Source organism: Nematolebias whitei, chromosome 7, assembly GCF_014905685.2.
Source record: "Nematolebias whitei isolate Nwh7 chromosome 7, NemWhi1, whole genome shotgun sequence".
Lineage (NCBI taxonomy): Eukaryota > Metazoa > Chordata > Actinopteri > Cyprinodontiformes > Rivulidae > Nematolebias > Nematolebias whitei.
Genome location: NC_056504.1, coordinates 14,240,092 through 14,268,055, shown reverse-complemented (window position 1 = coordinate 14,268,055; position 27,964 = coordinate 14,240,092). Strand labels below are relative to the sequence as shown.

Genomic DNA, 27,964 nt, shown 5'->3' with positions numbered 1-27,964 from the left:
TGTTTAATAATGACACAGAGGAGTTTAATCATGTGTCTATAATAAAATTTCAATCCTTTCAATTTGGGGCTTCATGACTCAACGTGGGGTCCAGACCCCAAGTAGTATGGGGACCATGACAATAGCATGATTTATGAATTGAAACACCTGATTAAACTCCTCTGTGTCATTATTAAACAACCGACCCATGGAATTAAACAGATGTGAACAAGGAAACATTATTTTTGCTTCAATATCACGTTTGGAAACAAACCAGCAGCAGCAGGGGTCAGAGCTCAAGTTTACTTACCTTCTGTTGTCATCAATCCGGGTGAATGCACTCGTTTTACACGGATTATTCGCGGACAAACAAACACAGATTACAAATAAATGCCGACACTTCCTTCTGACTCGGATTGAGGAGGAGGAGGGTGAAGATGTGCGCTTTAAAGCCGACCTCCACGTGACCGACGACGCCCACTTTCAACTCCGCTTCTCCGCCCAAAAACAGTCACACTGTAAAAAATAATTTAAGAAGTATGTCATGCCTCCTCTGCACCTCGGCCTCTGAACTGAGATAAACTCTTGGCTCGGATCTCACCTGAGCGCGCACAGGTGAGCGTTTCTTTCCTCCTCCCTCTGCAGACACGAGTTTAATCATCAGTCTGATCCCTGCACGAGCCGAGCACGGCCCTCGCGTGCTTCACTGTGATGTTTGCATCAGATTAAACTCTGTCGACCTGCAACATTTTCACTCTTCTGGAACATCCTCTGACTCAGGGGCCCAACGAGAGGGGGGCAGGGGGGGGGGGGGGGCTCCCCCATAAATCAGTTTCCCCTGAGGTTCAGTTACTAAAATTTCCTCCTAATGGTCCTAACGAAAGTCCAACTTTTTTCTTATGGTCTTGTCTACCTGTATTCATGTTTTCACTGTTAACTGCACTATATAGTAAACAACTAGCCCCATAATTAAAAGTAGTCCCAGGCAAATAAATGCAGGGCCTTTATTTTATGTTGAAACAGAAAGCTCAGAATAAAATCCATCTTAAATGTGCAAACAGAGCCTAATAAGCCTTTGTCTCTTAAACTGAAGAGGTCCAAGAATTGAAGGCGTACACTTAAAGTGGCTCTTTCAGTATTAAAAAAGTGACAACAGAGCAAGCAAAGATTTTTCTCTTCTTTATTTTTTGTTTAGAGGCACCAACCTATAAAATTTTTAGTTTAAAGTAAAACACGTAAGCATCTTCAGAAAATGATAAAAATGTCTCTTTTAGGAAAAAACTGAAACCAGAGCTTTTGACCTTTTCTCGTTTGATTATTCTTTATTTTACTTTTCTTAATGAGCTAAATGGACATGGGATTGTCCTGCCAGTAAATTCAATCTTGGTTGGAGTCAGAGTCATTCTCATGTAAGCTGCATCATCAGTAACATCTGTAGACTCATCAATGGCCAAAGAGGTGCATGGTGCACTCTGAACAGCTGCATCCAGCTGTGCCAGGACATCTGCTAATATTTCTGATTTTCAGCTTGCTGTTGAAGCTGCCATGGGGATTTATTTGATTTTTTTCACACATCTTGTCTTTTTGTGTTCCATCAAATGTCTCAGCAACAGCATAAGCACTCCTTCAGGACTGTCCCTTCACTAAATGGTTTTTTTTTTAATGTTGCCCCAAAATCTACAATACCTTAGAAATAGTCACGTTGACGCCTCATTGAGCGCTGAATCGTAAGTCGATGTAGACGCCATTTTTAATGTGGCGGAACTGCCGGTCATTTAATACAAAGATGGACAGAGCTTCATAAAGCACCGTTCTACAAAGAGTTTGAAGTTTATGCCTGTCATCCACAAAAAGTAATATTTGAAAAACACCCAGGCACCAAAGACAACATGTATAACTTTTAACGTTAAAAGTTACACATTTAAAATGTCGGATGCCGTGACGTACCGCTGCAGCTGGCCAGCCCACTCACCGAGGCGTCTACGCAAATATGTCTGTGGGTACAGTTAACCACACTAATCCTTACAATGCTAACTAAAAAATTTGCTTTACTAAAGCGATAAGCACGTAAAAAAAAATATTGCGGACGCTAATGCTAAACCGCAACCACATAGACGACTGTCAGTCTGCTGCTCCTTCGAGTTGAAGCTGCATTGACCGATCACGTCTTGTCACGTGTACGTAAGCCAATAGCGTGCCTAACAGACAGGAACAATTTGTGAATTTTGTTAGCAGACAAAGTGTGTGAAACCTAATTTAGCGGGAGCCACTTCCATCAAAAGTTTCCAAAGTTAGCAAAAACTCTAATACGCTAAACAAAAACCATCTACTAGTAGCTGTTAGCTGATTAGCAGAACTGTGCCCGCCACTGCTAACTTGTTCGCTAGAAGTTAAATAGAAAAAAAGGTTAAAAAATTATTAGTGAACAGTTCTGATCATTCTTGAATACTGAGCATATTTTTAAGTTTTACCAACCTAACCAAGTTGTGGCAAATACACACTTTTTGTACAATAATTAAAGTTTAATAAAAAAAAGTTTTAAAATATTTTTAAAACTTTGAGCAGTGGATAGATACTTTGTATGTCTGAATTTACAGAATGCTTAAAGTGAACTTTATTATAGTTTAAAACAATCTGGTCATTTTAAAAAGGAAAGTCTGTATTTAAAAGAAACAACAACTTATGAACAGTTGATATCTTACCTGTTGTAGATAGCTCTTTCAGCAACCTCAATTTGGAAAAGTGAAGATTAACTCTGACTAGATTGATGAGCTCATGGCTAATCTGAATCACATAGGTCAAGTGAAGGTCATTTCATGAACCTTTATACCACCATCAGTTTTACACAGGGTTCTGATATTTACAGTTTTATTATTCTGGATTACCATAAATACCTGTAAGGCGACACTAACAATTTAAATAAGAGCATTTTGCATAAGTCACTAAAGACTTGTAGGACTAGTTTAAAAAAAAAAAAAAAAGTAGTAAATGTTGAGCAACATTTTCAGAGAAAGCAGAACAGTAAAGCTGATGTCATTCGCAGAAACCTCTGCTGCTGATGTTCACGGTGACGCAGGAGGCATGCCTGTGTGACAGTATCTGAACAGTGGATCAGCCAACCCTCATTTCTTTATCTGCATACAAAATGGCCACATCTCTTTGACTTCCATCAAAACTTGACTTTATCAGAAATTACTGGCCGAAAAGAAGGGAAAAAAAGGGCGTCACATGCAATGACTTGCTTTTTTTAAATGACATGTGAGTGAACATGTGTCGATAAAAGCAATTCCTCTCATCGTACAACACTTAATTTCAGTCCATTTTCTTTATTTAAATTTTATAAATATCTTGATTTTTCTGGATCCACAGGGCAGCAGAGATATGTTGCATGTAGAAAATAATGATGCTATCCAACAAAGCTGATGGGAGAAAAATGAAAGAATTATTAATGCTCACAGGGTTGTTAACGTCTCAATAATCAAAACACGAAGGTCAGCCATTAAACATGGCGCTATACCTCCAGACAAGAAGTTTGTGGTTCCTGTTAATGTCCTTCCCAAGAAAGGCTGTCATTCCTCTTCTCATGGTGGAACAGCACACCATCTAGCATCTAAAACACAGTTTACATGAGAAGCGGGTAACGGGCGGCGTTTCTCATCCAGAGTACAAATTTGGGGGACTGAAGACATCAGACCTGGATGATTTCACTCAGACGGTTTTCTCCACCTGAGCTGCTCAGTGCCATGTAGGTGCCACACCTGTTCAAGGCCGGCACGATCGCAGCGGGCATCAGAAACGACAGTGGCCTTTTCCCAGGCTCGACTCGGTTATTCTGCAGCGCAAAGGCAAATGTGTGAGCAACCGTTTTAAAGCAGAAACTTATGATGCAGGTTACGGTTCGAGTTCTGCAGAGATGTTGCACCTGGTCGGTCAGAGGCTGCCCACTGCTCTGATTTGGCCAGAAGAAGTCCAGAATGAGGCTGTTGAGGATGACGCCTGACCGAGTCATGATCCTGCTCCCAAACGGCCTGCTCAAGGAGCTGCAAGATCATCAAGATCAGAGAATGTCACCATGTCCTGAAGCACATACCACATATCCTCCTGCTGATCCCCATCAAACTGTCACCTAGCAACAGAGACAACAAGGTCATCTGGTCCCATGACCACGACTTGACTGGACAGCAGCTCCGTCGAGTTGGACGCAGATGGCTGAAAGTCCATCTTCTGGTGCAGCTCTTCAGTGTCATTCTTGCTGTACAGGAACAAAAAGGTAAATAATAAAATAAAAAAAAATTAAAAAAAAAAAGGACAAAATGTCAGACTCCAAAGGTAAAAGTTGAGGTTTAGACTTCATTTGGACACACTGGCTCAAGCTTTCATGTGCATTTTTCTCTTTTGACTGACTTCTTAATATACTGCATTTAAAAATCAAAGAACAGCAACAGTCAAGCTTGCAAAAGGTGTTAGCATTGTTGCTTAATTATGATAAGGTTTTAAACCCATCTGCATAGATTTGGTTTTCTGGTGCATCTTAGTGAAATGGTCATTCTAAGTTGCCTGAAGCTTTAGGGGCAAGTGGACTATTTCAGTCTCATCTCTGCAATCATGCTCCCATGACACCCGGACCTGGAGCAGCCTACAATAGTCAGATGGAAGAACAGTAAAAACTATAAATATCTGAATTACAACATGCAGTTCTTTTACATTTGACTTTTTAATTGTAAAAAAAAAAAAAAAAAGGATAAGTCGTGTAAGAACCTAGATCAAATGTTAAGTCACTATAGTGTCAGCTGAAAGACACACCTGTGCCTCAGACTCCCTGACAGGACTCTTCTTGAGACAGGCAGACAGGACTTCTTTACATATCTTGCACTGATTTTTGTAGAAGATAAGACAAGTTTCAATTTCTGAGCTCAGATAGAAAAGAAGCCCATGAGCACACTGCACTCTGGAGTACAGCCGTGAACAGCCTGTTTCATGTACATCCAATAAATAGTGGGGAAAAAAAGAATGGAAAACATTTTGGAAAGTTTGGCCAGCTCAAACGTTAGTGAGTGAAACATCATGGCTGAACATTCTGTGGAAAAATGTCAAAAATCATAACATAACTAATGAAAAAAAAAAAACATTAAAATGTCAAAAGTTCGGAGATGGATGGTTGGACGTTCTGTGACCGGTTTAAGTGTCGATGTTTCTACTGAGCCAGAACAGAGCGCTGGATTTAAAATTTATTCATTCCCCCCCCCACTCATTTATTCAGAATCCCATCATTTTATCTGGATTATTTTAAGCGTTTGGTGAATTTCACACCAGAAGTCATAGTGTGCTGTTCCTAACTGATTTGCACGTTGATTTATTTTTTATTTGCATTTTCCCCAGGGCAGCAGAACTAATAGTAAATCCAAAATCTTTATGAACAATTGATTTAAAAAAAAAAAAAAAGTTATAGGAGTGTTCAATGATCCTCAGCTGCTCAGCTGCATAACAATTAAAAAAAAAAAAATTAAAGTGTTTTTTTACCTCATCATGGCAGAAAGAAGCTCAGACACAGAGGAGCTGGTTTCAGGGTCACCCAGTCTATGAGCCATGCTCAAAGCTGCTGTCAAAGCCTGAAGGGACAAAAACTGTAGTTCAGTTCAGTTTATATAGCACCAAAGCAGAAGTCGTCTCAGGTCACTACAAAAACATTAATCCATTTTAAAATTCCAATTAATAAATGTTATCCAAGGAAACCAGCAGATTGCATCAAATCTTCACTTTGTCATTGTTTAAGCACATAGAGCTCCACATTTCACAGATTCAGAAGGGGAGGTTCACATGTTAGTCCAGTACCTCACTGATCCAGTGGTATGTTTGATTTTCTGTAACATTATTCTCCCCCAGATGAAAGCCCTCCAACAGGTTGAGAGCTGCTATCAGAGCTGCCCCAGCAGATGGTGGAGGAGGAACCTTAATTATGAACTCTAAAACAAGAAGTGTTCGATTAGAGGAAAGCATCAAGCATGTGAATAAGGTTTTATTCAAATGAAGCCTTACGGTTGTACAGGCCTTCAAGTGGTTGTTGCACCTCTGCACTGTAGTTCTGGAGGTCCCCTCTGCTCAGGACGCCTCCATTTGCTCGCACCTTTGCGTGGAAAGAACATTACATCCTGCAGTGACATCAAACCAAGTCATCTGTGAACTACCTCATCTTCCAGCTCCTGTGATATATTCCCATGGTAGAAACTGAAAAGACCAGCCTCCATGATGTCAGCCACACCGGGCATCCTCAGATACGAGCCAGGACTCAGAGCCTGGCCGTTTGGGAGGAAAAGATCCCTGAAACGTCCCGCGGGCTGCTCTCCTGCCTGCGATATTGCAGCAGCTGTAGACAAAGCCAAATAACCCGGGTCCTTGAACGTTACACTCGGATGTAAGGGTAACATTTTAAAGGACAGTTTGACACACCGAGGCTCTGAGAAACATTGAATCCTTCTCTGGCTACAGTTGCAACTCTGCTGACGACATCCCCCCACGGCAAACTGCAAAGAAATATTAGAATTCATGTCAGTCTACAAGACTAAATACCAGAAACAATATAATCTGAGCTCTTACCCTCCATACAGGTCGTGAGCATGGTGCAACCCCATGAGCATACCTGGCACTCCCACAAGTAGACCTGCCTAAAAACACATTTTTACAAACTAAACAAAAGAAAATAGAAAACACGCTCTGCACATCTGGATTACCTTAATTTCAGAAACATTTTGCAGCATTTCTTCCCTCAGACCTTTTGGTGCCGACCCCTGAAAGTTGATCGCCCTAGTTTCATTCTGACGGATTTTATGAATCAGCATCACTCCTCCTCTACAGACCGACAACGATGGAGATTTCATGATCAGCTGCTGTGCGTTCACAGAAGTTACAGCTAAGAGTTAGAGACACATACCCACCGACGCCCGACACGTGTGGATGCACAACACCCAAGCAAAGGCTGCCAGCGATGGCTGCATCCACACTGGATCCTCCATCGCGAAGGACCCTCACGCTGAGTTCTGTGCAGAGCTCGTCATCCGACGTCACTCCTTTGATGGAGACCTGTGAAGCAGCTGTGAGGAGGAATGTTGCAGTCAAGGGTGGACCTACAAACTTCCTGACATACCTGAGTTGCATCCAGGTGAATCTCCAAGACCAAAGCAACGGTCACTCCAATGGCAAGGATTGTGCAAATAGCGTATATGTGGACTGGCTGGTCCTGGCTGCAGCGGCCCTCATCTGGTTCTTTGACTTTGGATGAGCTCTGGTCCAACAAACCTGAGCTATCAGAAGTCAGCCCGTTCAACTGAACGACCTCTGTAGCAGCAGGAAATTACATTTACATTTAGTTTAATGAACATTTAGCCAGTTTGAGACTCAAATCTTGCTTCAATCAATTGTGCCGTTTCCTCTCACCGTTGTTTTTGTTCAGGTCACAGGTGAAGCCGTTTGTTGGACAATCGTCAGTCGACTCAGACGGGTTTTCAAAACTCTTGTAATTAGATAAAAACTCCTGTTTGAGTTTTGTTCCCACAGAAGCGTCCATGGTTGCTGTGCTCCAGCACTGAGCTCACTCAAGAAGAGCGCCCGTCTTCCATAAAGCACACTAATGAACACAGCAGGTGCAATTACCTCCAAACCAGTGACATCAGCATCTGAGGTCATGAGCAGTTCAATGTCATCGGGACATAGGAAACAGACAAACTTTTCTTTTTTTAAATATTTTTTATTAAAGTGTTTTAAAGTTAGCATAAATAACACAAAGCACACACATCTTTATCTCAAAGGTTCAAGGTTACGTTGCATAGGCAGTTTTTTGTCTTCGACATGTGTATGTGAACATGGGAACATACTGAATGTCATGCATGACGTGAACGTCTCCATGTTAATTCAGATTAAATAAGAGTTCAAACTAAAACAGCTGCCTATTAATTCATAACATGATGAATGTGTCAGAGCATCTTAAATCAGCTGCCTGTGTTTCTCTAACGTCTGAATCTAATCAAGGCCAGCAGAGGAGCTTCAGTGGCCGAGGCTGCGGTGAGCCGGCTGCTGGAGGTGGAAGGAGGTGTGCTGGACTCCTTGGCGTGCACGATTTTGGCGTTGGATGGCGTTGCGGGACACGGGGTGTTGGACAGGCCAGGGCTTGGTCTTCTGGGTGCACCGTGTCAGCTCTGTCAAAGCGATGGACGAAGAGACGGCTCTGCTGGTTGTAGAGCTGCTGGGAGAAGCTGAAGACTCTGCAGCCAACAAGCTGGACAGAAACAACAGAGACAAAAGCAAAGATTTCTGTTTTACAAGTTTTAAACTTAACATTCGAAGAGAAGGGCTGTCCTGCCTGTCTCACCTGTCTCTCTCCATGTTTGTGGCTGTGTCTCTGTGAGGAGCAGAGTCAGACTGTTGATGGTTAGCTGTCAGAAGATCCTGGTTTTCAGATGAAGCTGCCTCTGAGAAAACAAGCAGACCTCCATCACCCAACTCTTCAGTGGACTCTAAATACTGTAGCTCATTTGGTGATTTATAAAAACTAAACATTCAGATCTCCTGCTCTGACTGAACAAATGTACTTACTGTAGACGTAAAATTAAAAACATGTTTATCTGTTAAATCTAATATTTTTCCTAAAGTTAGAATGATTTAGCTATGGAAGCCCATTTCCGTCATGAAAGAAAAAATAAAAACCCAACAGGAAGTCGTAATTTCAACTTTAAAAGTCATAATTATGGGAATAAAAGTCATGATTTCAATCCAACATTTTTCAGTCAGGTCATCTGGACAGTTTCTTTTTTTGTGCTGAAACGTTTCGCCTTCGATCCGGAAGGCTTCATCAGTCAAGGAAACACACAACAAAACTGATTCTTCCTCCAACAGCTTACGCCAAAGTGGAACAAACCAGTTCTGCTTGTGATAAGATGGTCTCTTTGGTACACCCCTCCTCCATTGCCGGCCCTCTTCCTTGTTGACAGTCTTGTCAAACTGGTTGAAAACAACAAAGTCCATGCTCAATAATCCAGGTATAAAATCCAACATTTTTCAGTCAGTCAGTCAGTCAGGATAATTGAGCATGGACTTTGTTATCATGATTTCGAGTTTTAAAGTCATAATATGGACTTTTCTAATTTAACTTTGAAGTTTGTCCCTTGCTGGACACCATGACTCTACAGGGATGCAACTTCCTGTCAGACACTGGTAGTTTTCCTGCATAGCACATGGATTCATTCATTCAATGTATGTCCCTCTGCCTTCAAACATCAATCCTTTTAAATAAAGGTATGTAATGTATACATCTTTTCATCGTCACTTTATATAGCATTTAGTATCGAAGCCCATTTCCACTATGAAATAAAAACCCAACAGGAAGTCATAATTGAGTTTTACGGTCATAATTACAAGAATAAAAGTCATAATTACAACTTTTAAAGTCATAATTACGAGAATAAAAGTCATAATTATGACTTTTATTCTCGTAATTATGACTTTAAATGTCAAAATTATTATGACTTCCTGTTAAATGTCAAAATTATTATGACTTCCTGTTGGGCTTTTAGTTTTTCTTTCATGGTGGAAACAGGCTTCCATATTTATCAGCAGATTTTCAGATTATGATTTCAAATATAAATCCTCGTAACCATTAATCACGGTGCACGTAGAAGATCTGCCGGTGTAAAAATATGATATCGATGACGCCAAACCTTGATGAGGAACAACAAGCCATCCTTCATCTACCACTTCTCCAGACTTCACATCTTCAGAAACCTCCTCTTCTCCCCCAAAGAGAAGACGGGTGAGTCTTTTGAACATGACGGCTGGCTGGTTCCTGTCTGGATTTCCTTCTTGAAAAATTTAAAATCCTACAAAAACAAAACACCTTTAGTTGTAGAAAACAAGAAAATACAGCAGCTGATTGCGTCCCACACAGACTAAAAATCTAGTCTGAGTCTCAGGAGGGGTGATACAATGACAGCCTTTCTTTATATTATTGTTCAAACTTTGAGCCGGTCCTGTCAGCTGACTGGGATGGCCAATGACATTTCTGATTCTCTAAAGGGTTGAAAAAAAAAAAAGGCTGCCAACACCCCCAGACTTTCATTGTTGTGTCCATCTGTTTCTAAATGAGTGGAGGAGGGGCTTTTATTAAACAAGCCTGCAACACAGCAATACTTTTATCTATGTTATTTTCTGCAGGATTTCTCAATGACGCCACAAATGCTGCGATTTAAACTATTTAAGATTAGATTAGTTGGTCCCAAAATGGGATAAGGAACATCTGCATCTACTGAGCTAGTCAACATGTATTGTTTATGGCTATTTTAAAATCTGGATAATTATTTTTGTACAGTAAAATCTCAATACATCACTCCTGACACGTAAAAAAAGAAGGTATATCTGGAAAAAATATATATACATAAGGCTAAACTTTGTTTGAATATTTGTATGCATGCAGTTTTGTTTCTATTTTTAATAAGTTGAACAGTAGTTTTCTCACCTTTGGTTGAATTGAAACTCGTTTTTTAGTTTGACTCGAAGACCTCTGCGGCGTTTCACTGTAAAGTTATTTTTTGACCTCCTCTTGTATGAATTTACGCTGATGTATTTAATATTTTCAAATTTTCAACCGAACTCTCGGAACATAGTGGCTCCGCCCCTTTTAACTCCACCCACTCACAGCAAAGAACCAATCAGAAGCCTCAAACTGCTCGCTCTTTGAGTTGAGTTGTCAAAGATGATTTTTGTCAAGAGAAGTACCTTTATGTAAGTTTTCATTGCGGCTTGACAATATTTTAGGTAAATTTTGTTAGATATGTTAAGTAGACGAAGGCTTTATTAAAGCATGTCGCTTGTGTTTCGGTGCTGTATTCACAGGAAAATTTAATATTAGATTTGACTCGTTTCTCACCGTCTATCAGCGTCTTTAAACGAACATTTTACATCTTGCCATCTGCACTTCCCATTTTTTTTTAGTTTCAGCTCCGCCCACATGAATTTCAAAGTTATTTTTTTATAATTATACTTTTGTCTTTTTGAGCACAAAATCCACACCTAAAATTTAAATGGTGCCAAGTTATTTTATTTCAACTTCTCAAATTCTTTTGTTTAACTTTTATTTTGGCCACTAATTTAGAAGTTATTTGTGGGTTTTATTAACATTTTCTACGCAGACTGATGAGACAAAGCATTTATTTATTTATTGGTTTCTAAACGGGCAGCATGGTGGCGCAACTGGTAGAGCTGCTGCCTCTCAGCGAGCAGGTCCCTGGTTCAAACCCCGGTCCAGGGGCCTTTCTGGGTGGAGTTTGCATGTTCTCTCCGTGCATGCGTGGGTTTTCTCCGGGTACTCCGGTTTCCTCCCACAGACCAAAAACATGCATGTTAGGCTGATTGGTAACTCTAAATTGTCCCTAGGTGTGAGTGAGAGAGTGAATGGTTGTTTGTCTCGTTTGTCTCTATGTGGCCCTGTGATGGACTTGCGATCCGTCCAGGGTGTACCCCGCCCCTCGCACAGTGATTGCTGGACATGGGCACCAGCGACCCCCGTGACCCAAAATGGAATAAGCGGGTAAAGAAAATGGATGGATGGATGGTTTCTAAACGCCTCTTGTGGACACTATTATAACTTTTACAGCAGTTATATGTAGCATCTAATTTAAACGTCGGTCTCAGTGAGTCACATATGGTCTTTTTACACAAAGTTGCGTTGAAACACATGCTCTGAAATCATCATGAAGTTCACAGACATAATCAAAGCGAAGCTCCTCAGAACTCCTGCTGTTGTCAGGTTTGCGCCTCTTTAATGTTTTCACCTGGGCTACAGCGCCATCTAGTGTACGTGCGGTAGAAACTCAATTAAAATCATATTAACTCTGTCCAGCAGAGGGCGCAGTTACTCCTCGGAAGCTGCCTCCACTTCTAAACGCGTTTAAATGAACCCTCACTGCTTTAACTCCAGTTAATACAAACAAAAAAACAAAAAAACACCACAATTGGAGCCAAACAGAGAAAAGCAGAATATTAAATAAAAGTGATTTCACTTATTACCACTTTAAAAACTTTTGAAATTCACCCTAGAGTCCTGATTTTAGTATTTTTGATAATGCGTTTCTTCAGAGGAATAACTTATAGGACAAAAACAATTATTTGTAAAAAAAAATAAAAATAATAAATCTCAGTATTCTGTCCGCGTATTTTGGACCAAGTGCGTCACTGTCCCTTGTGTTTGGGTTTACCTAAAGTTTTTAAAGTGTCTTCAGCTGCTCAGGACCGACGGATCCTTGTGCGCTCAGGGTTTGGTGGAGTGTGAGCGCGCAGTCTTCTTCCCAAACACTTGAGCAGTGATATGGATGTGGGGAGGGCCCTGAGGGCGAGCACACCCCTGCTGCCTGTGTGTCAGAGGATTTCAGAATAGAGACCAGCACTGGAGCTGTACAAATCACTCCGTCGGCTGAAGTCCACATAAACACTTGTGGACCACAGGGAGGATATTTCTCGGTCTTTTTTCCTTCAGAGGACTGACGGAGGAAACTGCGCGTCGTCTCCACAGGCTCGTTTTACGCGCACATATTTTCGCCAAAAAAGGACAATGCCTCGTTCTTTCCTGGTTAAAAAGTATTTCGCAAAACAAAAACCAAACTACAGTGAACTGGAATGTCAGAATGGTGAGTCTCAAAGTTGTTTATTGCCTAAATAATCTTTTCTTTTTTTTTTTTAACTCCGTTGACACAACTGTAAGGAGGTAAAACGCCTGTTTGATTTATTTGAAATCAAGTCGAGCAACATGTTCTGAATCGGACTGGGTCCAGTCAGGCTCGGGGCCCGTTAGATGAAGGCAGACAGAGCTCCATTCATGGTGCACGCTCTTGTGAATACGTGGGAGGAAACGGCCCCTGCAACTTTCCCATATGGCTCTCATTTTATGCTCAGTCAGTGCTGAGAACATTTGTACACAACAAGCGCAGCACCGAGTGTGCAGCATGAGTTTCAGCTGTTGAACTGGTTAATATTGACCTGGTTAATATTTGTGTTGTGTTGGATTATGCAGCCTTTAACACCCCCCCCCCCCCCCTCTCTTTCAGACACCTCAGTGGAGAGGTTTCCTTTGGCTGAGCTCTCCTCAGCAGACGCCACCTTCTCTGCCACCTGCTTCACCACAGGTCTGGTGTGGGACCTGAGCGTCCTCCCCGCCCTCTACCTGCCCTCCTCCCAGTCAGAGCCGTCTGGGGCCCCGGGGCCCCTGGACCTCAGCTCCCCCTGCAGCCTCAGCAGCAGCGCCAGCAGCAGTGGCGAAGAAGATGAAGGGCCCACATCAGACCCCCCCAGCCCCGAACCTGTGCACACGTACGCCCCTCGCCAGCGGATGAAGTGCACCGGCGTCATGGCTCACATCAGCACCCCGGAGGAGGAGGAGAGAGAAGCCCCCGTCACAGCGGCCCGGCCGGCCTTCCTCTGCAAACACTGCCCCAAGGAGTACACCAGCCTGGGGGCTCTGAAGATGCACATCCGCTCACACACCCTGCCCTGTGTTTGCACCACCTGCGGGAAGGCTTTCTCCAGGCCGTGGCTGCTGCGGGGCCACATCCGCACACACACAGGTGAGACCTCAGAACATGTGACACACTTCACATCTTCACCGCCATCGATTCCTGGATGTTGTGAGTCAGCAGACCCTCCCTCCTCATCTGGGCACAACAATCCACCTGATGAAGTCAACACTTGATTATCACACAGGGAAGCCTCCTGTGGACTCAGTACTCATTGATGTGTTTAATGTCTCAGTGACAATCACTTGTCGGCTAATTATCTTATCAGGACTGCAGCTGAATGGGGGACAGGGAGGGACAAAAAGGCTCAAAGAATGCGTGGGGGCCCGCTGCTATCACGGAGCTCTCAGTACCTGCAGCAACTTGTTAGCAGGCTAATCTCATTTGGTTCTGATTAAATCATGCTAATTCAGTCAGGCTCTGACCCCAGCACCATGTGATTCTTCATTATCTTCACACTATGTGTGTGTGTGTGTGTGTGTGTGTGTGTGTGTGTGTTTGTGTACGTGCATGTGTGAGGTGTTAATGGAGGCTCCTGCTCCCTCTGAGCAGACATTATAGATGCTCATTTTATTCTCATCAATACCGAACAAAACATCTTCAAGTGAGAAACTGTTTTTCTCCATACTAACAGTTGATGTGTCTTCAGCTGCTGAAACAGCCGAAGTGATGTGTCTTCAGCTGCTGAAACAGCCGAATTGACTTGACGTAGGTCTGATGTGAAAGCGGGCCGGTCCAGCAGAGCTTTTGTAAAAGCTGCATGTGTTTTAATGCTGATCCTTGATCCCAGATATTTAATCTAAGCAGCTGTTTTACTCGTTTCTCTTTACTTTTCGTGTTCAGCAGCACGTTCACGCTCACATAGTGAACGGAGTGTCTTTTCTGACGCGCTACGCTTCTCTGGTTCGGCCATATTTTATTTACCTACACAGACCAGCCTGATGTAGGTCGGTCACATGTCTCCAGCTTCCACGTGGCTTCTGGTGAAGTCAGACATGTTTTGTTTACGTTGAGTGCGTACCTGCGTTTTCACATTGTATATCTGGAAAACTATTGGCGTAAACTTTTCCAAACTGCACCATGTGACAGAGTTCGGGGTAACTTTTTTTTTACTACTTTGCGATGAGGTAAAAAAATAAATATCTCCATGTTGTTTTTTTTCCTGTCCAGGCGAGCGTCCGTTCTCCTGCCCCCACTGCAACCGGGCCTTCGCCGACCGCTCCAACCTGCGGGCTCACCTGCAGACCCACGCGGAGGTGAAGAAGTACCAGTGTAGCGTCTGCTCTCGCACCTTCAGCCGCATGTCGCTGCTGCAGAAGCACAGCTCCTCGGGGTGCTGCTCCACCTCAGCATGAGATGGAAGGAGGGGTGGGGGAGCTAAGAGAAGCTCGGAGCAGTGGAGAACTTCCAGCTTTGGACGAGAGGAGCGGTCCACACAATCCTTGTTAGCCTGTCAAAGGCCCACAAATCCACAAAGACCATGACTTTTTTTGATTTAAGAGACCTGGAGGGAATCGAACCTCATCATGGATCTGACTTCACGAACCTCTTCTCTTCTCTGTTCCATCATAAAACTGTTGAAGCTCTTCTTTTTAAAGTTTTCGAAGCTGGACCACCTGAACTGAGCTTAAAACCAGCCTCTCTCTTGCTATTGTGCTCATTCCAAAACAACAAATCTGTTGTGAACTCTCTGGGGTTAGAGGCGTCTTTTCCTGTCTCTGTCCTGGAGCCGGGCAGCTCAGGATCACCGAGCAGACACAGCTGCTCAGAGGTAGGGGTGCGTGGGTGGGGTAAATCTCTTGGCGTGTCACAAATCACACACACTCGCACACACACACACAAAAGCAAGTGCACACGCAGCTGTCCCTGGCGCTGCAGTGCAGATAGATGAGGTGCTAACAGGTGCTGCAGCCGTGACCTTCGCCGCTCCACAGCAGGTGACTCCTGATGCCCTTGGTTTGTGAGAAGAAAGAGGAAACATGTCATCACAGAAGAATGGCACCAGTTAGTGTGTGTGTTTCACCAGCAGGGATCATTTTAAGCCTCTGTTTTGACTAAACCACAACCTTTGCTTTAATCTGATGAGTTTCAAAGATAGAAAAAGCTGCTTTCCAAAGACGGAGCCCTGTTCAGCTCCGCTGCCACATGAACCAAAATGAAAGCCATGCACTCAGTTACCGCAGTATTCAGGAAGCCAGCCAAAGCCATAGGACCTACATGAATGTGCCTTGAAATGTTTTATTTTTACCACCAAAACGTGCCTTTTTTTTTTTTTTTTTTACCTCATTAGTAGCTTTTAAAGTGGATTCAGTATTAGCAGAACGTGAGCTTTTAAAGGACCAGGACCAAAGATTTGAGCAGTTTACACCACGAGAACAGGACGATGTGATCAAACATGAACTTTTAACTTCCAGAAATATTTTATGGCTTTTTTTTTTTCAGTGCAATGTGCAGATGATGTGTGTTTTCCTTTGTTTTTATTTTATACCATGCTTGTGTGTTCACCCTTTGCCACCTGTATGAAATTCAAAATGCATTTTCATTCAATAAAGTAATTTATGTTTATTAAAAGTTGCCGTGGTCGTTTACTCCAGCGCAACGAGATAAAACGCAACCGTTTGATTCCTGCGTTGGCTTTGAATGAAGTTCACAAACGTCTGTTTGATCATTAACTGGGAAACCCTCTTCTGGATTGTATAATTCTCTGCGGGGAGTGAAGCGGCTCATTGTGTTGAAACAAGGCTGCAGGTGAGCACATGATGGGCAGGAACAACCGAATGCACCTGCTTCCACTTTCCACCTGCCGTGCACTTCTCTCTGAGCAAACAGTCAGGATATGCAAATGTGAGCGAGCGCAGGTGAAGTCCGAGGACTTCCCTTCAGTGTTCTGTCCATGTCCACCTCTTGAGCGGAGCAGAAAGTTGAATGTATGAGTGATTGCTGAGTACATATTTTGCTCATCATTTCCTCCTTCCTAGACGGTGAGTCAAACGTGTCCAGACTGGAGCTGGAGGTTCCCATGGCTCCTCTCTGCAGGCCGTCTGTCAGTGGGTTAGTCTGCGTGGGCTGAGGCCCAGAGCTCTGAGGTAAACTGTTCCACAGAACCGTTCCTGATTTCCTTTGACTCAGAGAAATGTGCTCCCAGCTTCAGCAGCGCCGCGTTGTCTCACCTCAGCACACACGAGGTTTCTTTTAGACGCCGTAAAACTCATCTGTGCAGAAACTCGAAACCATGTCTTCACAGGGTTTCTGCCTGGCTCCATGTTTTGCACTTTACCCACAATGCTTTGGGGTTATCGCTAAGCTGTGGAAGCCCAGGACTGATCTGATTATATCAGCTGTGATGTTGTGAAGAAAGGATCTTAGCTCTGTTAGCAAAAATAAATTAAAGACAGAGCATTCCTTAAAGTGACACGAGCCTTCCCTGTCAGAGTTTTGCTTCATCTCATGTGCAAGGATTCAAGGTTCTTTACCGTCGTTCCACCACATGTGGTGCATGTGGTGGAACGACATTGTGTACACAGGGTCCCAGTTACATCCAACAAAAGTATAAAATATAAAAGAAAAACAGTAATAAGATCTAAGATTTGAACTAAGAAAAATATTAACTTGTGCAACAATGAAAGAGAAGTCATTCCTTACGTGATACTGTGACATGTCTCCCTCAGAGTATGTGCTGAGAATGACTCTCAGCTACTACCACACCAAACTGTAGATCAGTGTTTGTTAAATAGACCAAGTTTCAGTCACTGTCTCATGTCAGTCAGCTGTAAATCAGTTTTACATTCAATGATTATGAAGTTTCATTAAAATACATCCAGTGGTTTATGAGATATTTTGCTAACAGACTAAGTTGAGTACAAACACTTAAAAGTTAAGTATTAAACATCCTAAATACTAACACGTCAGTCTCCAAGTCCATATCAGTAAAACTGACTGAGTTGTATTTTGTGTCTCTCTCAGATCAGTTGGACGTGGCAGCCATCTTGAATCTGGTTGATTCATAAAGTTAAGCATTTTATTCTGAAGGACTTTAGAAAAGAAGACATTAAAAAGATCAGAACTAGTTCTATATCATTTCCTGTTCAATGAAATTCAATTTAAAATCTTTAATAGAATTGATCCTACTAAGGAATTTCTAAGGACAAAATTTAATATGGACACTGGGAGTTGTGGTTTTTGTGAGACAGAGAACCTGGAACATCTTTTGGTTAATTGCATGAGAGTTCAGAAGTTTTGGCTTGATTTTAAAATGTGGATCCAATCCAAAGGGATTCAACTTTCTACTCTCAGTTCAAAAGAAATCTAATTTGGGTTCATTAATAAGATTGGAAGTAATGAATATACTATCAATAATCTGATTATATTAGCTAAACATTACGTTCATAAATGCTGTTTTTTCAAATGTAAACCAAACATGAACCACTGGAAGAACGAGCTAAAGTCCTATGCAAAATCTTTAAAATATGTAAATGAAAAAAATGCTGGTAAATTTCTTAGTTTCTTGGTTAATTTCAATTTCCACCTTTCTATTTAATTTTTTCTTTCTTGTTTGTTTTATTTCCACTATGTTATGAATCACCTTTTGTAACTTTCTATTGTAAGAATTGGTACTTTTTGTTTTGTAGTGTAAATTAATAAACAAAGTTAAAAAAAAAGTTAATAATTTTATATCCATTCTGAGAGTGTCATTGAAATGTATTGGTTCATGAGATATTTTGCTAACAGACAGACGAACCATGAATCTACATTTCTTTCTAAAGCTTCCTTCTTGATTCACCATCACTTTAAATATTTTCCTGATTTCTGCGGCGAAACCAGCTGAGCCGTGATCTCCTCTTCCCTCCTGGTTCCTAACGCGCTCCGTGTTTCTTTAAAAACCCTTTCGTCACGTCTAAGTGGTAAAATTTGAACATTTTAGTGGGGGGATGTGATGTGCCACAGCTCGTAACTTTTTCTGTCTTCTTGCAGAGGAACTAAAAACACATGCTCCCCGTCTTGTTTCCTGGGGAGAGCGCGGGGCCTGGATGTGAAATGTGAGAGCGTTTTCCTGCTGTGTGCTGTACAGTGCCAGAACACTCACTGTAATTTACCAAAAGTGGCTGCTATTTATGCCATAAAGCATGTGTTTAACATTCCTCAACCCCACTGTGTTTGTGTATCCCTCGCTCGCTCTCTCCCACTCACTCTCTGCCTGCCTCTCCACCGCCTGCTTCTATTTGTGTGTGTGTTCAGTGGAAACGGTCCCTTCAGAGCTGCAGCCCTTTCCCTCTTCACAGGAGGATCATCTCTCCCCCTCGGAGACGAGGCTGACAGGAAGTGGGAGTTTACATTGGCCCACTTTACCCAGAAAGAGCAGGCCTTGGTAGAAGAGCTGCAGAGATCAAGTGCTTGGTCTGCTGCTGCACTTTGCCACCACCAGAGCCATGATCCCCCCCCCCAGCTCAGCTGTTCCACCCTCATGGCTGCTCTCCCAGCCCAGCATTCAGGGTGGAGCTGGGTGGCCAGAAATTAAAAAGTGTCCTTCAGTGCAGCAGCAGCGAGGGCTCTCGGTCTGTGGGACAGGAAGGAGCCTGTCAGCGTCTCGTAAACACAGCTCATCCTGCGCTCATGACACAGAAGGTCTGGAGAGAGAGAGAGCGCTCCCAGGAAAAGGCCGTCAGACCCCCTGCAGCTGCAGACGGTTGGGCTGATGCAGCTCAGCAGAAATCATGACGGCGATGCTGCGTATCTACATCCTCAGAGTCCTTATTACTATTGCAATGGTTTATTATCTGGGGGTCCAAAAACTTCTTTAAAACGTCTTCAGTTGATCCAAAATGCTGCTGCCAGAGTCTTAACTGGAGTTAATGGGAGAGATCTTATCTCTCCAGTTTTAGCTTCTCTCTATTGACTCCCTGTCAAATCCAGAATAGGATTCAAAATCTTACTTCTAACCTACAAAGCTCTCAACAACTTAGCTCCATCTTATATTTGAGCTCTTACTGTTCCATATTTTCCTAACAGAGCACTTTGCTCTCAGACTGCAGGTTTACTCGTGGACCCTAGAGTTTCCAAAAGCAGAATGGGAGGAAGATCTTTCAGTTATCAGGCTCCTCTCTTGTGGAACCAACTTCCAGTTTCTGTCTGACACGTTGTCCAGTTTTAAAACTGGGATTAAGAATTTCCTTTTTGATAAATCCTATAGTTAGGGTTGGCTTGTTATGCTGCTATAGGATTAGACTACTAGAGGACAAATTGACCTCATGTCCTTAAATGATTTGCTAAAATTAAATAGTTTTCACTTGCTAATATTTATATCTTAACATGTGATTCTCAACCTGCCATTGTGTATCTGTTCCTACCAAACCCAGCTGGTCGAAGCAGCTTGTCCTGAGCCTGGTTCTGCTAAAGGTTTCTTCCTCATGAGGGAGTTTTTTCTTTCCACTGTCGCCTTCATGCTTGCTCAAGATGAGAGTTCTGTGATGAAGTTAAACTCAAAGCAGTCTGCTTCTCAGATAAATAATGTTAAATTATTATTTTTATACATGAATGTTTCTGTTCAGTGCCCTGAGATGACTTCTGTTGTGACTTGGCACTGTATAAATAAACTGAACTGAATTGAAGTTTATTCATTTCAAAATCAGATTTCAACCTGCTGAAGATGGAATGGTCACCACAACTGCACGACTATACATAAAAACTGAGTTTTTAAAAGAAAAAGACATTAAATTAAAGGTCTATCGTTCTTTTTTCATGCCAGAGTTTATCTTAATGAGTCGTGGCCGTTTTGGTCAAACCTTGTAAATGACACAACCTCAAACAATCAGCACTTGATGTGTGTGTTCACGATGACTCTCTGCTGCTAACACACCAGGTTCGAGCTCAGTCCTGTAAAACTGACTGTTACAGGTTGAGTAGCTGTGGCGGCCATCTTGAATTGTGTTGACTCCAAATGTTGATCGTCTAGTCCAACCAATGTTTATTTTGAGTTTTGTTAGAATCCATCCACAGATTCAAGAGACTTTTGCTAACATTAGACACCTTCTCCTTTGGCAGTGAGCAATCAAGTCCTTAAACATGGTTCTTTTGAGTCTTTTAAAAAACAGAACCATCATCATGTTTTATGTTTAAGGCTACACACTCCTCTGTTCTAATGGGTGGACTCCCTGAACACCTTTCACCTCATTTGTTACTCCTCCACTAAGATTAGCCCCTCTCGGTGTCCATCACCATCCTCACAAGCTTTGGTTGAAGACATTTTCCCCGTCCATGCATGCAGGGAGTTTTGTCTTTTCATGGTGTTGTCTCCCTTTAGTCACAGTGAAGCTCAGAACTGATGCAAATGTCAGCATGCAGAACTTATTCCTCTATGTCAGACACGAGTCCTGCATCTGGTAAATAAGGCCAACATCACTAACACCACAAGTATGCTTAATGACGGATCTGATCGGGCTGTGGAGCTGCCCCGGAGGCTGGAGCGGAGAAGTGGATGGGTGGGTTGGGGATGGGGATGGGGGGTGAGGAGGCATATTAAAAAGTAATGAATCACACACTCAGTCACAGGGTCGCCAGCTATGAATGTGCTCTCTGTTGGTTTTCCTGGAGCCTGGAGTTTACTAACTGATGACGCAGGCTGGACTTGATCAGAGACATGTGTTGCTGTGGACCTGATGCCAGCGAGGAGGGGGGAGGGGGGCACCTCTGCTTTTTCTGTTTGTGTGGCTGGGCATCACCTCACACTGAGGCCGATCGAGTCACCGGGAGGAAGAGATAAATATTCTGACAGAAATAAAGCTTCATCAGTCCCAGACCTGCAGGAGGAAGAGTCTGTAGAGCAGCCAAACACTGCTCTGACTTTAAAAACTAAACTAGGACAACAAATACAAAATGTGATCAGTTTTCAAAACACAAACACACATCAGTGGATTTGTTGAGTTAAATGAACTTATATAATTTGCTCATATGGACATCAGTCTCTTGTGTTCATTCAGACCAGACTGAATAACTCACTATGTTTGCAGAACATCTGTATGAAACTGGACATCAGGTGCAGTATCAGTAACGTCCTCATTGAATCAGTTTTCTCACTTTAAATCATTTAAAACAACTCATCAGACAAAAACACCATGGCTGCATTATTCCAGTGATTAAAGCAGCTGAAACTTTATACATGCTTCAGTTTATTAAACAGTCATTGTCAGACTTGTGTAAACGCAAAATGTCTACCAACTCCAGAACGTATGATCTTAACTGCATAAATGTTTGACTAAAAACTGCACAACCACACAAACCTCAGAGCATTTTTGATTTTATTTATTTTTTGTACTCTGTTAATCCCCAGTGGGGAAATTAACTCTGCATTTTTCCCAATGCACATGTGAGCACGCATGTGAAGCAGTGGCGCCCAGGGAGCAGCTGGGGGTTAAAGGCCTTGCTCAAGGGCCCAGAGTGGGGCAAATAAGGGTGGAGGCAGGTGTGGATGCTTCACCTTTCCACCCACATTTTGATGTGTCGGTCCAGGGAGTTGAACAGCAACCCTCCAATCACAGGCCCACCCTCTCTAACCTCTGCACCACCACTTTCCCATTTGTGTTGACAGGTCTTTGTGTTTCAAGGTTTCACTTCTTATTTATAGTTTTTGTTTTCTGCATCTCGCTTTTCTGGTTCATCTGCTTGTGTTGGCTCCTGATCAGTCTTCAGTTTCTCCAAGTTCAGATCCCGATCGGTTTTGTGTTCAGTCTTCCTCTCCTGCTCCTCAGTCCCGCCCCGCCCAGTGTCACCTGTTGTGCATCGTGCTCTTGATCAGCAGGTTGTGAGTTAGTCCCTGTGTTTTCCCGCAGACTTTTGAACGTAGTTTGGCTTCATGTCAGCAATTTATTTTTGGTTATTAAATATGTATTTATTTATCTTTGAGTCCTCAAGTTCAGTTTGCATCTTGGAGTCATGACAGAAAGTCACAAAAAGATGTAATTTTATCATTTTATCAACTCATTTCAAACTAATAAACCCATTGCATTGTTTTCGTAAATATTGCAGTTCATAAGAATCGAGGAAAAATATTCATACTTTTAGTTAGACATTTGAGTTTTTGTTCCTTCATTTGGCTCAGGGTTGTAAAAAAAAACAATTTGTTCCTATTGTTGGTAAAACCACAGAGCAGGAATAATTTCTTTAATCCTTAATTAATTAAATTAATTAATTAATGGTTCTGCTCATACCTGAGTGACAGGAGTTTTTGTGTCAAGGTTGGTAATAATGTATCCACTTCAATGCCTCTTTCCTGCGGGGTCCCACAGGGCTCAATTCTTGGACCCCTTTCTGTTCTCATTCTATTTGCTCCCACTGGGGTCCATCCTGAGGAAACATGGTCTTTCATTCCATTGTTATGCTGATTATTGTCAGATTTACCTGCCTTTGAAACCAGTTAGTGCTTGCTCCATTCACTCTCTCCTAAAATGTCTGGATGACATTAAGGCCTGGATGGCTTCAAATTTCTCAAGTTTTAACAATGCGAAGACTGACGTCATTGTCTTTAGCCCTAGCTCAACTGCCACCTCTGATCCTGTAAACCTGGACTCTCTTCAGCCATATCTTAAGCAGTCGGTTAAAAATCTCGGGATGGTTTTACACTTTGACTTCAAGTTTGACAAACAAATCAACTCTGTCCTGTAGAAAAGCTTCTTCCAATCAAGGCAGGTAGCTAAGCTCAAGCCAGTGTTGTCCAGACCCGACGTTGAGAAACTAGTCCATGCCTTTATCACAGCCTGCTTGGACTACTGTAATGCACTCTATGCTGGGATCAGTCAGGTCTCCATCTCGCGTCTCCAGCTCATCCAGAATGCTGCTGCTCAGCTATTGACAGGAACTCGTAGGTCTGAGCATATTACACCAGTTCTGTCCTCCCTTCACTGGTTCCCTGTGCGTACTAGAATAGACTTTAAAATTCTTCTGTTGAACTATAAGCGCCTAAATGGCCTCACATCCCTTTACCTCTCTGAGCTACTGGAACTATACGTTCCCTCTCCGGCCCTGAGATCATCCGATCTGCTGCTTTTGGCTGTTCCAAAAACAAGACTGAAGCTCAGAGGAGATCGGGCTTTTTCAGTCATGGACCCCAAACTCTGGAACAACCTGCCCCCCAACATTAGAGAGGCCACCTCCCTTCCTGTGTTCAAATCTCTGCTACAAACTTCTGTTTTCTCTGGGATTTCACACAGTGTGAGTTGATTTAGTATTTTTTTTTTTCTGTGTTCCTATGTTTTTAATGCTTTTAATTAATTCTTCAGAATGATCATTAGTATGTGTTATTTTTTCATTAATTTTACTCTCATTGATGTCATTGTTAACTCTTTGGTAACAGCTTTTGTTTTAAATGTGCTCTATAAATAAAGTTGACTTGACTTAACTTTAATCTGATTCTTTAACACCTTTGGCCCAGCCCGCTTCTGTTGATCCAGATTTGAATACAAAGCCTTATAGATGGTGCTAAGGGTCTTAAATGTAAATACCACAGTGTCAAAATGGTGGTGTACCAATGTAGAAAATAAGTTTTAAATTACTGGTGAACAAAAATCCCATTAGATCTGTGTTCCTACTTCAGAAACTACACATTTGTGATGGTTACAGTGACTGACTGCTGGGGTTGAGAGACCAGAGTCCACAGGGTTTAAGAACAGCATCTAATTTTATTTAGGATTTTTTTCTAAGGGTTTTAGGCTTTTTAGGGGGGTGGGGGTGCGACTATTAATTATTTATGTGCATGTTCAGATGCAACTGAGTCTGATTTCTGATGCAAAATATTTTAGACAAATGCTAAGATCAGCAGCTGCTTGGGTGATATTTCACTGTTCTGCAACTGGAGACCAGTTGTTTACATGAGAAGTGGAAAAAAGACACATTTTCTATTGCAGCTTCACCGAATTCTGAGCGTTTGCGACCAGCGAGCCATGCTGCCACATTTTGAGAGACCAACATATAATTGCTATCAGACCTTTGGTGTAGCTGTCAGAAATACAGCTTTATTGCTCAGGATTTTTACAAAAATAAATCTGATATGGATCTAAGTAACTGCTACAACTCTGAGACTTTTTTTAAAATCTAAATTGAAATTTAAGCAACAATGAAAAAAAACTGCAAACCTCTGCAACTTGCAAGGAAACTGAGAAGCATTTGACTCATTTTGGAAACTGACTCATGGATACTGTTCTCTGTGTGAGATAATGACTTTTGTTACAATGACCGTTTTTTGTTTTTGAAGGTATGATGTTTATTACTTTCAGGAATCACAGCATCTCATTGCTCACAGACTGAACCCTTTCAAGCTTTTCCCATAATTCCTTTCTGCTTGAGATCAAACTAAGCTGTGTGCTACACAGAGTTAAACAACAAACTGGTGAAAGGAAAAAGTTTTCTCCTGTCTGTTTGAAATACCGCTAACAAAAATAAAAAAGGCTTTATTACACGATTATTTTTGACCAATCAGCTGATCAGACTGGTCCCAGTGTTTTTTATTTAATTTTTTTTAGGATAAAGAAGAGTAATTCAAACACGTACACATGTAGTGCAGCAATATGTATTATTTTATTCTTTAAACATTAAAGTGTGTGAATTCTCTCCAGTAGATCATTTAAAATAAAACCACAAATGTCTAAACAAGGAAATCACGAGCAGCTCCTCTCCACCTGACAGCAGCTGCCACCTGTTTGTATGTGAAATGCACCTGAGCATATTTTCCCAGACAAGGTGCAAGACTTCGTTGAGCTGCTGCCCTGAGGCTTTCGAGCTGAGTTTTGAAAGAGGCAGCGCAGATTTGTGCCCACATGTCGGAGCATGTCATGTACCCGTGTGTAAACAGCATCAGATGGTGTCCTGGGAAACTGCACTTGCTCTTTTTTTCTCATTATTATGATTTTGATTCGCTAAAGCTTCAAAAGCTGTGTGTGAAAAAAGGAGCACGCAGTTTGTTTGGGCAAGTTGGATCAAGACGCCACTAAAAGTGTCAAGTGTCAGCATATCAGTGACAGGAAGAGGACTGCTAATTGAGTCATGATGATGCCAGTGATCGTGTCATTTCCCATGAACAACCCTAACAAGTTCACAGCCTTAAAAACCACGAGTTTGAAGCAGGTGTTTGATTTGTCACTGCTGAGGCTTCCCATTTGCTCCTGTAGAGATCAAAGAAGGGTAAAAAAACTTTTAGAAAACAGATGTATGGCGCTGAAACTCTCGTCGACGTGGTAAATGCCAACAATCCGTCTTTCACACACAGATTACACAGCAGTTGTCATGTTGTCTTCAGTGAGCCTCAGTTCTTCCTCTCCACCATCCTCACATGCAACATTTAGGACAACGCACACTGAGAGGCTGGCGTCTTTGTGGGAGGCCTGAGGAGCAGCTGGTTCTGATGGAAAACACCCGACCCTCCCACCGACACCCCACAGGCCATGTTGTCATTGTGACACATGGAAAGCTCCTGATTCCCCAGGTCCTCCAGACCTGCATCAGGTCTGTCCAGCTTTCAAACAGCTCCAGCAGCCAAACAGAGAGGCGGCTGACTCTGCTCACTTGGTTCCCAAACAATAGACACACACAAGCCAGCAAACAAAACACATGCACAGCCCAAAACTTGTGCACGCACAAAGACACATACACACACAGTCCTACACATGCTGAAGCCATTATCCTGATGCTTGTTAAGTCATTACTCGATAGCTTGTTATTTTCTCAAGCAAGAGAAAGCAATCCATCCACAAAGGAGCGCTGAGAGATTTGCCACCCGGTTGAGTCCTGGGATCTGGGAAGTTACCCTGAAATTTGAGGAATATGGTGAGATCTGAAGGCTAAGACATACACAAAATGATCATCTTTAAGAACAGCAAAACCTCTTTCCCAGAATCTGCGGGTCTTTGCTGCAGCCAAGGCTGCAGGAGATGTCCACAGGGAGGGAGTATTACAGACATTACTGATGACGGCGCAGAAAAGTTTCTGTCCGCCAATGGGATGCAGAGGAACTGACATAGTCTTAGAGCTTTGACATATTCACGGTGGATCTTAGACATCTGGTTTCCATTTCCCTTCTTTCTCAACACAGTGAATGCTGGCAGCGGGGCTTTTCTGTGAGGTTGTCTATTCCACTTTCTGTGCAATCTGTTTAGCATAAATGTGAGCTCCACAAAAAGCAGTGGAAATAATGCTTGGCACATAGGCAGGCAGTTATTAAAAAGACTAGCTCCTATCCAGGGCTTATTTTTAGCTCCCCACCCCCAAGCACCTACACTACCCTCAGGGTTTATTAGCAGGAACACCCCATGCGCAGACATTTTCACAGCATCCTCTCCCCTCTGCCCTACAAAACCTGCTAGTTTCCATACTCTCACCCCACTGCTAATGAGTGACACATGCCCCCTAGTTCTGCTGCAGACACTTCCAGATCAAAGACATGAAAGAGGAGTCCTAAACCCAGACCCCCACAACCCACTTCCACCTCCTCTTTTACACCAGTGCGACATGTCAAATGGAGACACACCTGTCTTTGTTGCAATCAACACAAGCAGCATGTAGCTTTTTAAAACAGGCTTAGGCCCTATTTACATGGCGGGGGAAACATAGATTTTATCAGATGTTAATTTGAGGAAAAGATCTGCATTGACACAGAGCATTTTCGGTGTTTAAATGTATCTACAGCACACACACCCCTCCCCCCCCAAAAAAATCTGTTGTTGTTACCATGCCAGGTCATTCGTTGTCGCTGTGAATTTTGTACATTCACCTAAAGCACATGCGTGCTGCCTGGGACTGTTCCCAGTAAGGCCTTTCCTCTGAACTGATAGCCCAATAACAGATTGAGGCCGAGATGGGGTAGAGGACTCGGGTCCCGAAAGTTCTATCTCCAGCCATTCCCACATGCCGTGGTGTCTCGATTAGACACCTAATCCCTAATTGCTCTCCGGGCGCTTACATAGCTGCCCTCTGCTCCACCTGGGTGTATCTCAGGTGTCATGGGTTAAATGCAGAGACTAATTTTGCCATTGTATGGGAACATACAATGACAGCACACAGCACTTAATACTATAAAATGTTTTAATTACCCATTGGTACATTTTCATCTTTAAATCAATTCTTGGTCTGTTGCCTTCATACATCTCCTTCTATATGTCTCTGTGTCAGTGCAGCTACAGCGTGCGCTCTCAGGACATTATTACCTGCAGTGGCCCCCCATTGAGGACTGAACTAGGCAAAAGGGCCTTCTCCTACTCCACTCCTGTTTCCTGGAATATCTTGCAAAAAGACCTGAAGCTCTCAACCTTGACCTCTCTAAGTGTTTCCAAACATCTGTTAAGTACCTGACAAAAAACATTGCGGACGTGTTCATGTTGTTTTCTACATCGCCTTATAATCTAGCTGTTTTTTGCTACCATTCCCCTTGATTGGCCTTTTGGTTGCTATTTTGTTTT

At 42.5% G+C, this 27,964-nt stretch overlaps 2 protein-coding genes across 2 annotated transcripts; one reads left to right on the top strand and one right to left on the bottom strand.

Moving 5' to 3' along the window:
* Positions 1-3,523: 3,523 nt before the first annotated feature.
* Positions 3,524-7,540, bottom strand: LOC119412153 (glutathione hydrolase 7-like). Its single transcript, XM_037679129.1, has 14 exons — positions 7,411-7,540; positions 7,121-7,311; positions 6,908-7,056; positions 6,708-6,825; positions 6,574-6,641; positions 6,427-6,500; positions 6,165-6,343; positions 6,016-6,103; positions 5,812-5,942; positions 5,500-5,588; positions 4,106-4,231; positions 3,902-4,019; positions 3,674-3,811; positions 3,524-3,589 (listed from the first exon to the last, which is right to left on the bottom strand). Exons 1-14 carry the CDS (start codon positions 7,538-7,540, stop codon positions 3,524-3,526), a joined length of 1,665 nt encoding a protein of 554 aa, XP_037535057.1.
* Positions 7,541-12,571: 5,031 nt separating this feature from the next.
* snai1a (snail family zinc finger 1a) lies at positions 12,572-15,061 on the top strand. Its single transcript, XM_037679277.1, has 3 exons — positions 12,572-12,647; positions 13,065-13,580; positions 14,700-15,061. The coding sequence occupies exons 1-3, from the start codon at positions 12,572-12,574 to the stop codon at positions 14,882-14,884; spliced, it is 777 nt and encodes a 258-aa protein (XP_037535205.1). The 3' UTR covers positions 14,885-15,061.
* Positions 15,062-27,964: the final 12,903 nt, after the last annotated feature.

What these genes read in the sequence shown, in the direction of transcription:
- LOC119412153 (XM_037679129.1), bottom strand. Translation starts at nt 7,540, where the DNA reads ATGGACGCTTCTGTGGGAACAAAACTCAAACAGGAGTTTTTATCTAAT. An exon ending in ACTTGAAGGCCTGTACAACC is followed by an intron (nt 5,943 to 6,015) that starts GTAAGGCTTCAT and finishes TTCTTGTTTTAG; the next exon opens with AGTTCATAATTAAGGTTCCT. An exon ending in GGCAGCCTCTGACCGACCAG is followed by an intron (nt 3,812 to 3,901) that starts GTGCAACATCTC and finishes TTTGCGCTGCAG; the next exon opens with AATAACCGAGTCGAGCCTGG.
- snai1a (XM_037679277.1), top strand. Translation starts at nt 12,572, where the DNA reads ATGCCTCGTTCTTTCCTGGTTAAAAAGTATTTCGCAAAACAAAAACCA. An exon ending in TGAACTGGAATGTCAGAATG is followed by an intron (nt 12,648 to 13,064) that starts GTGAGTCTCAAA and finishes CCTCTCTTTCAG; the next exon opens with ACACCTCAGTGGAGAGGTTT. An exon ending in CCACATCCGCACACACACAG is followed by an intron (nt 13,581 to 14,699) that starts GTGAGACCTCAG and finishes TTTCCTGTCCAG; the next exon opens with GCGAGCGTCCGTTCTCCTGC.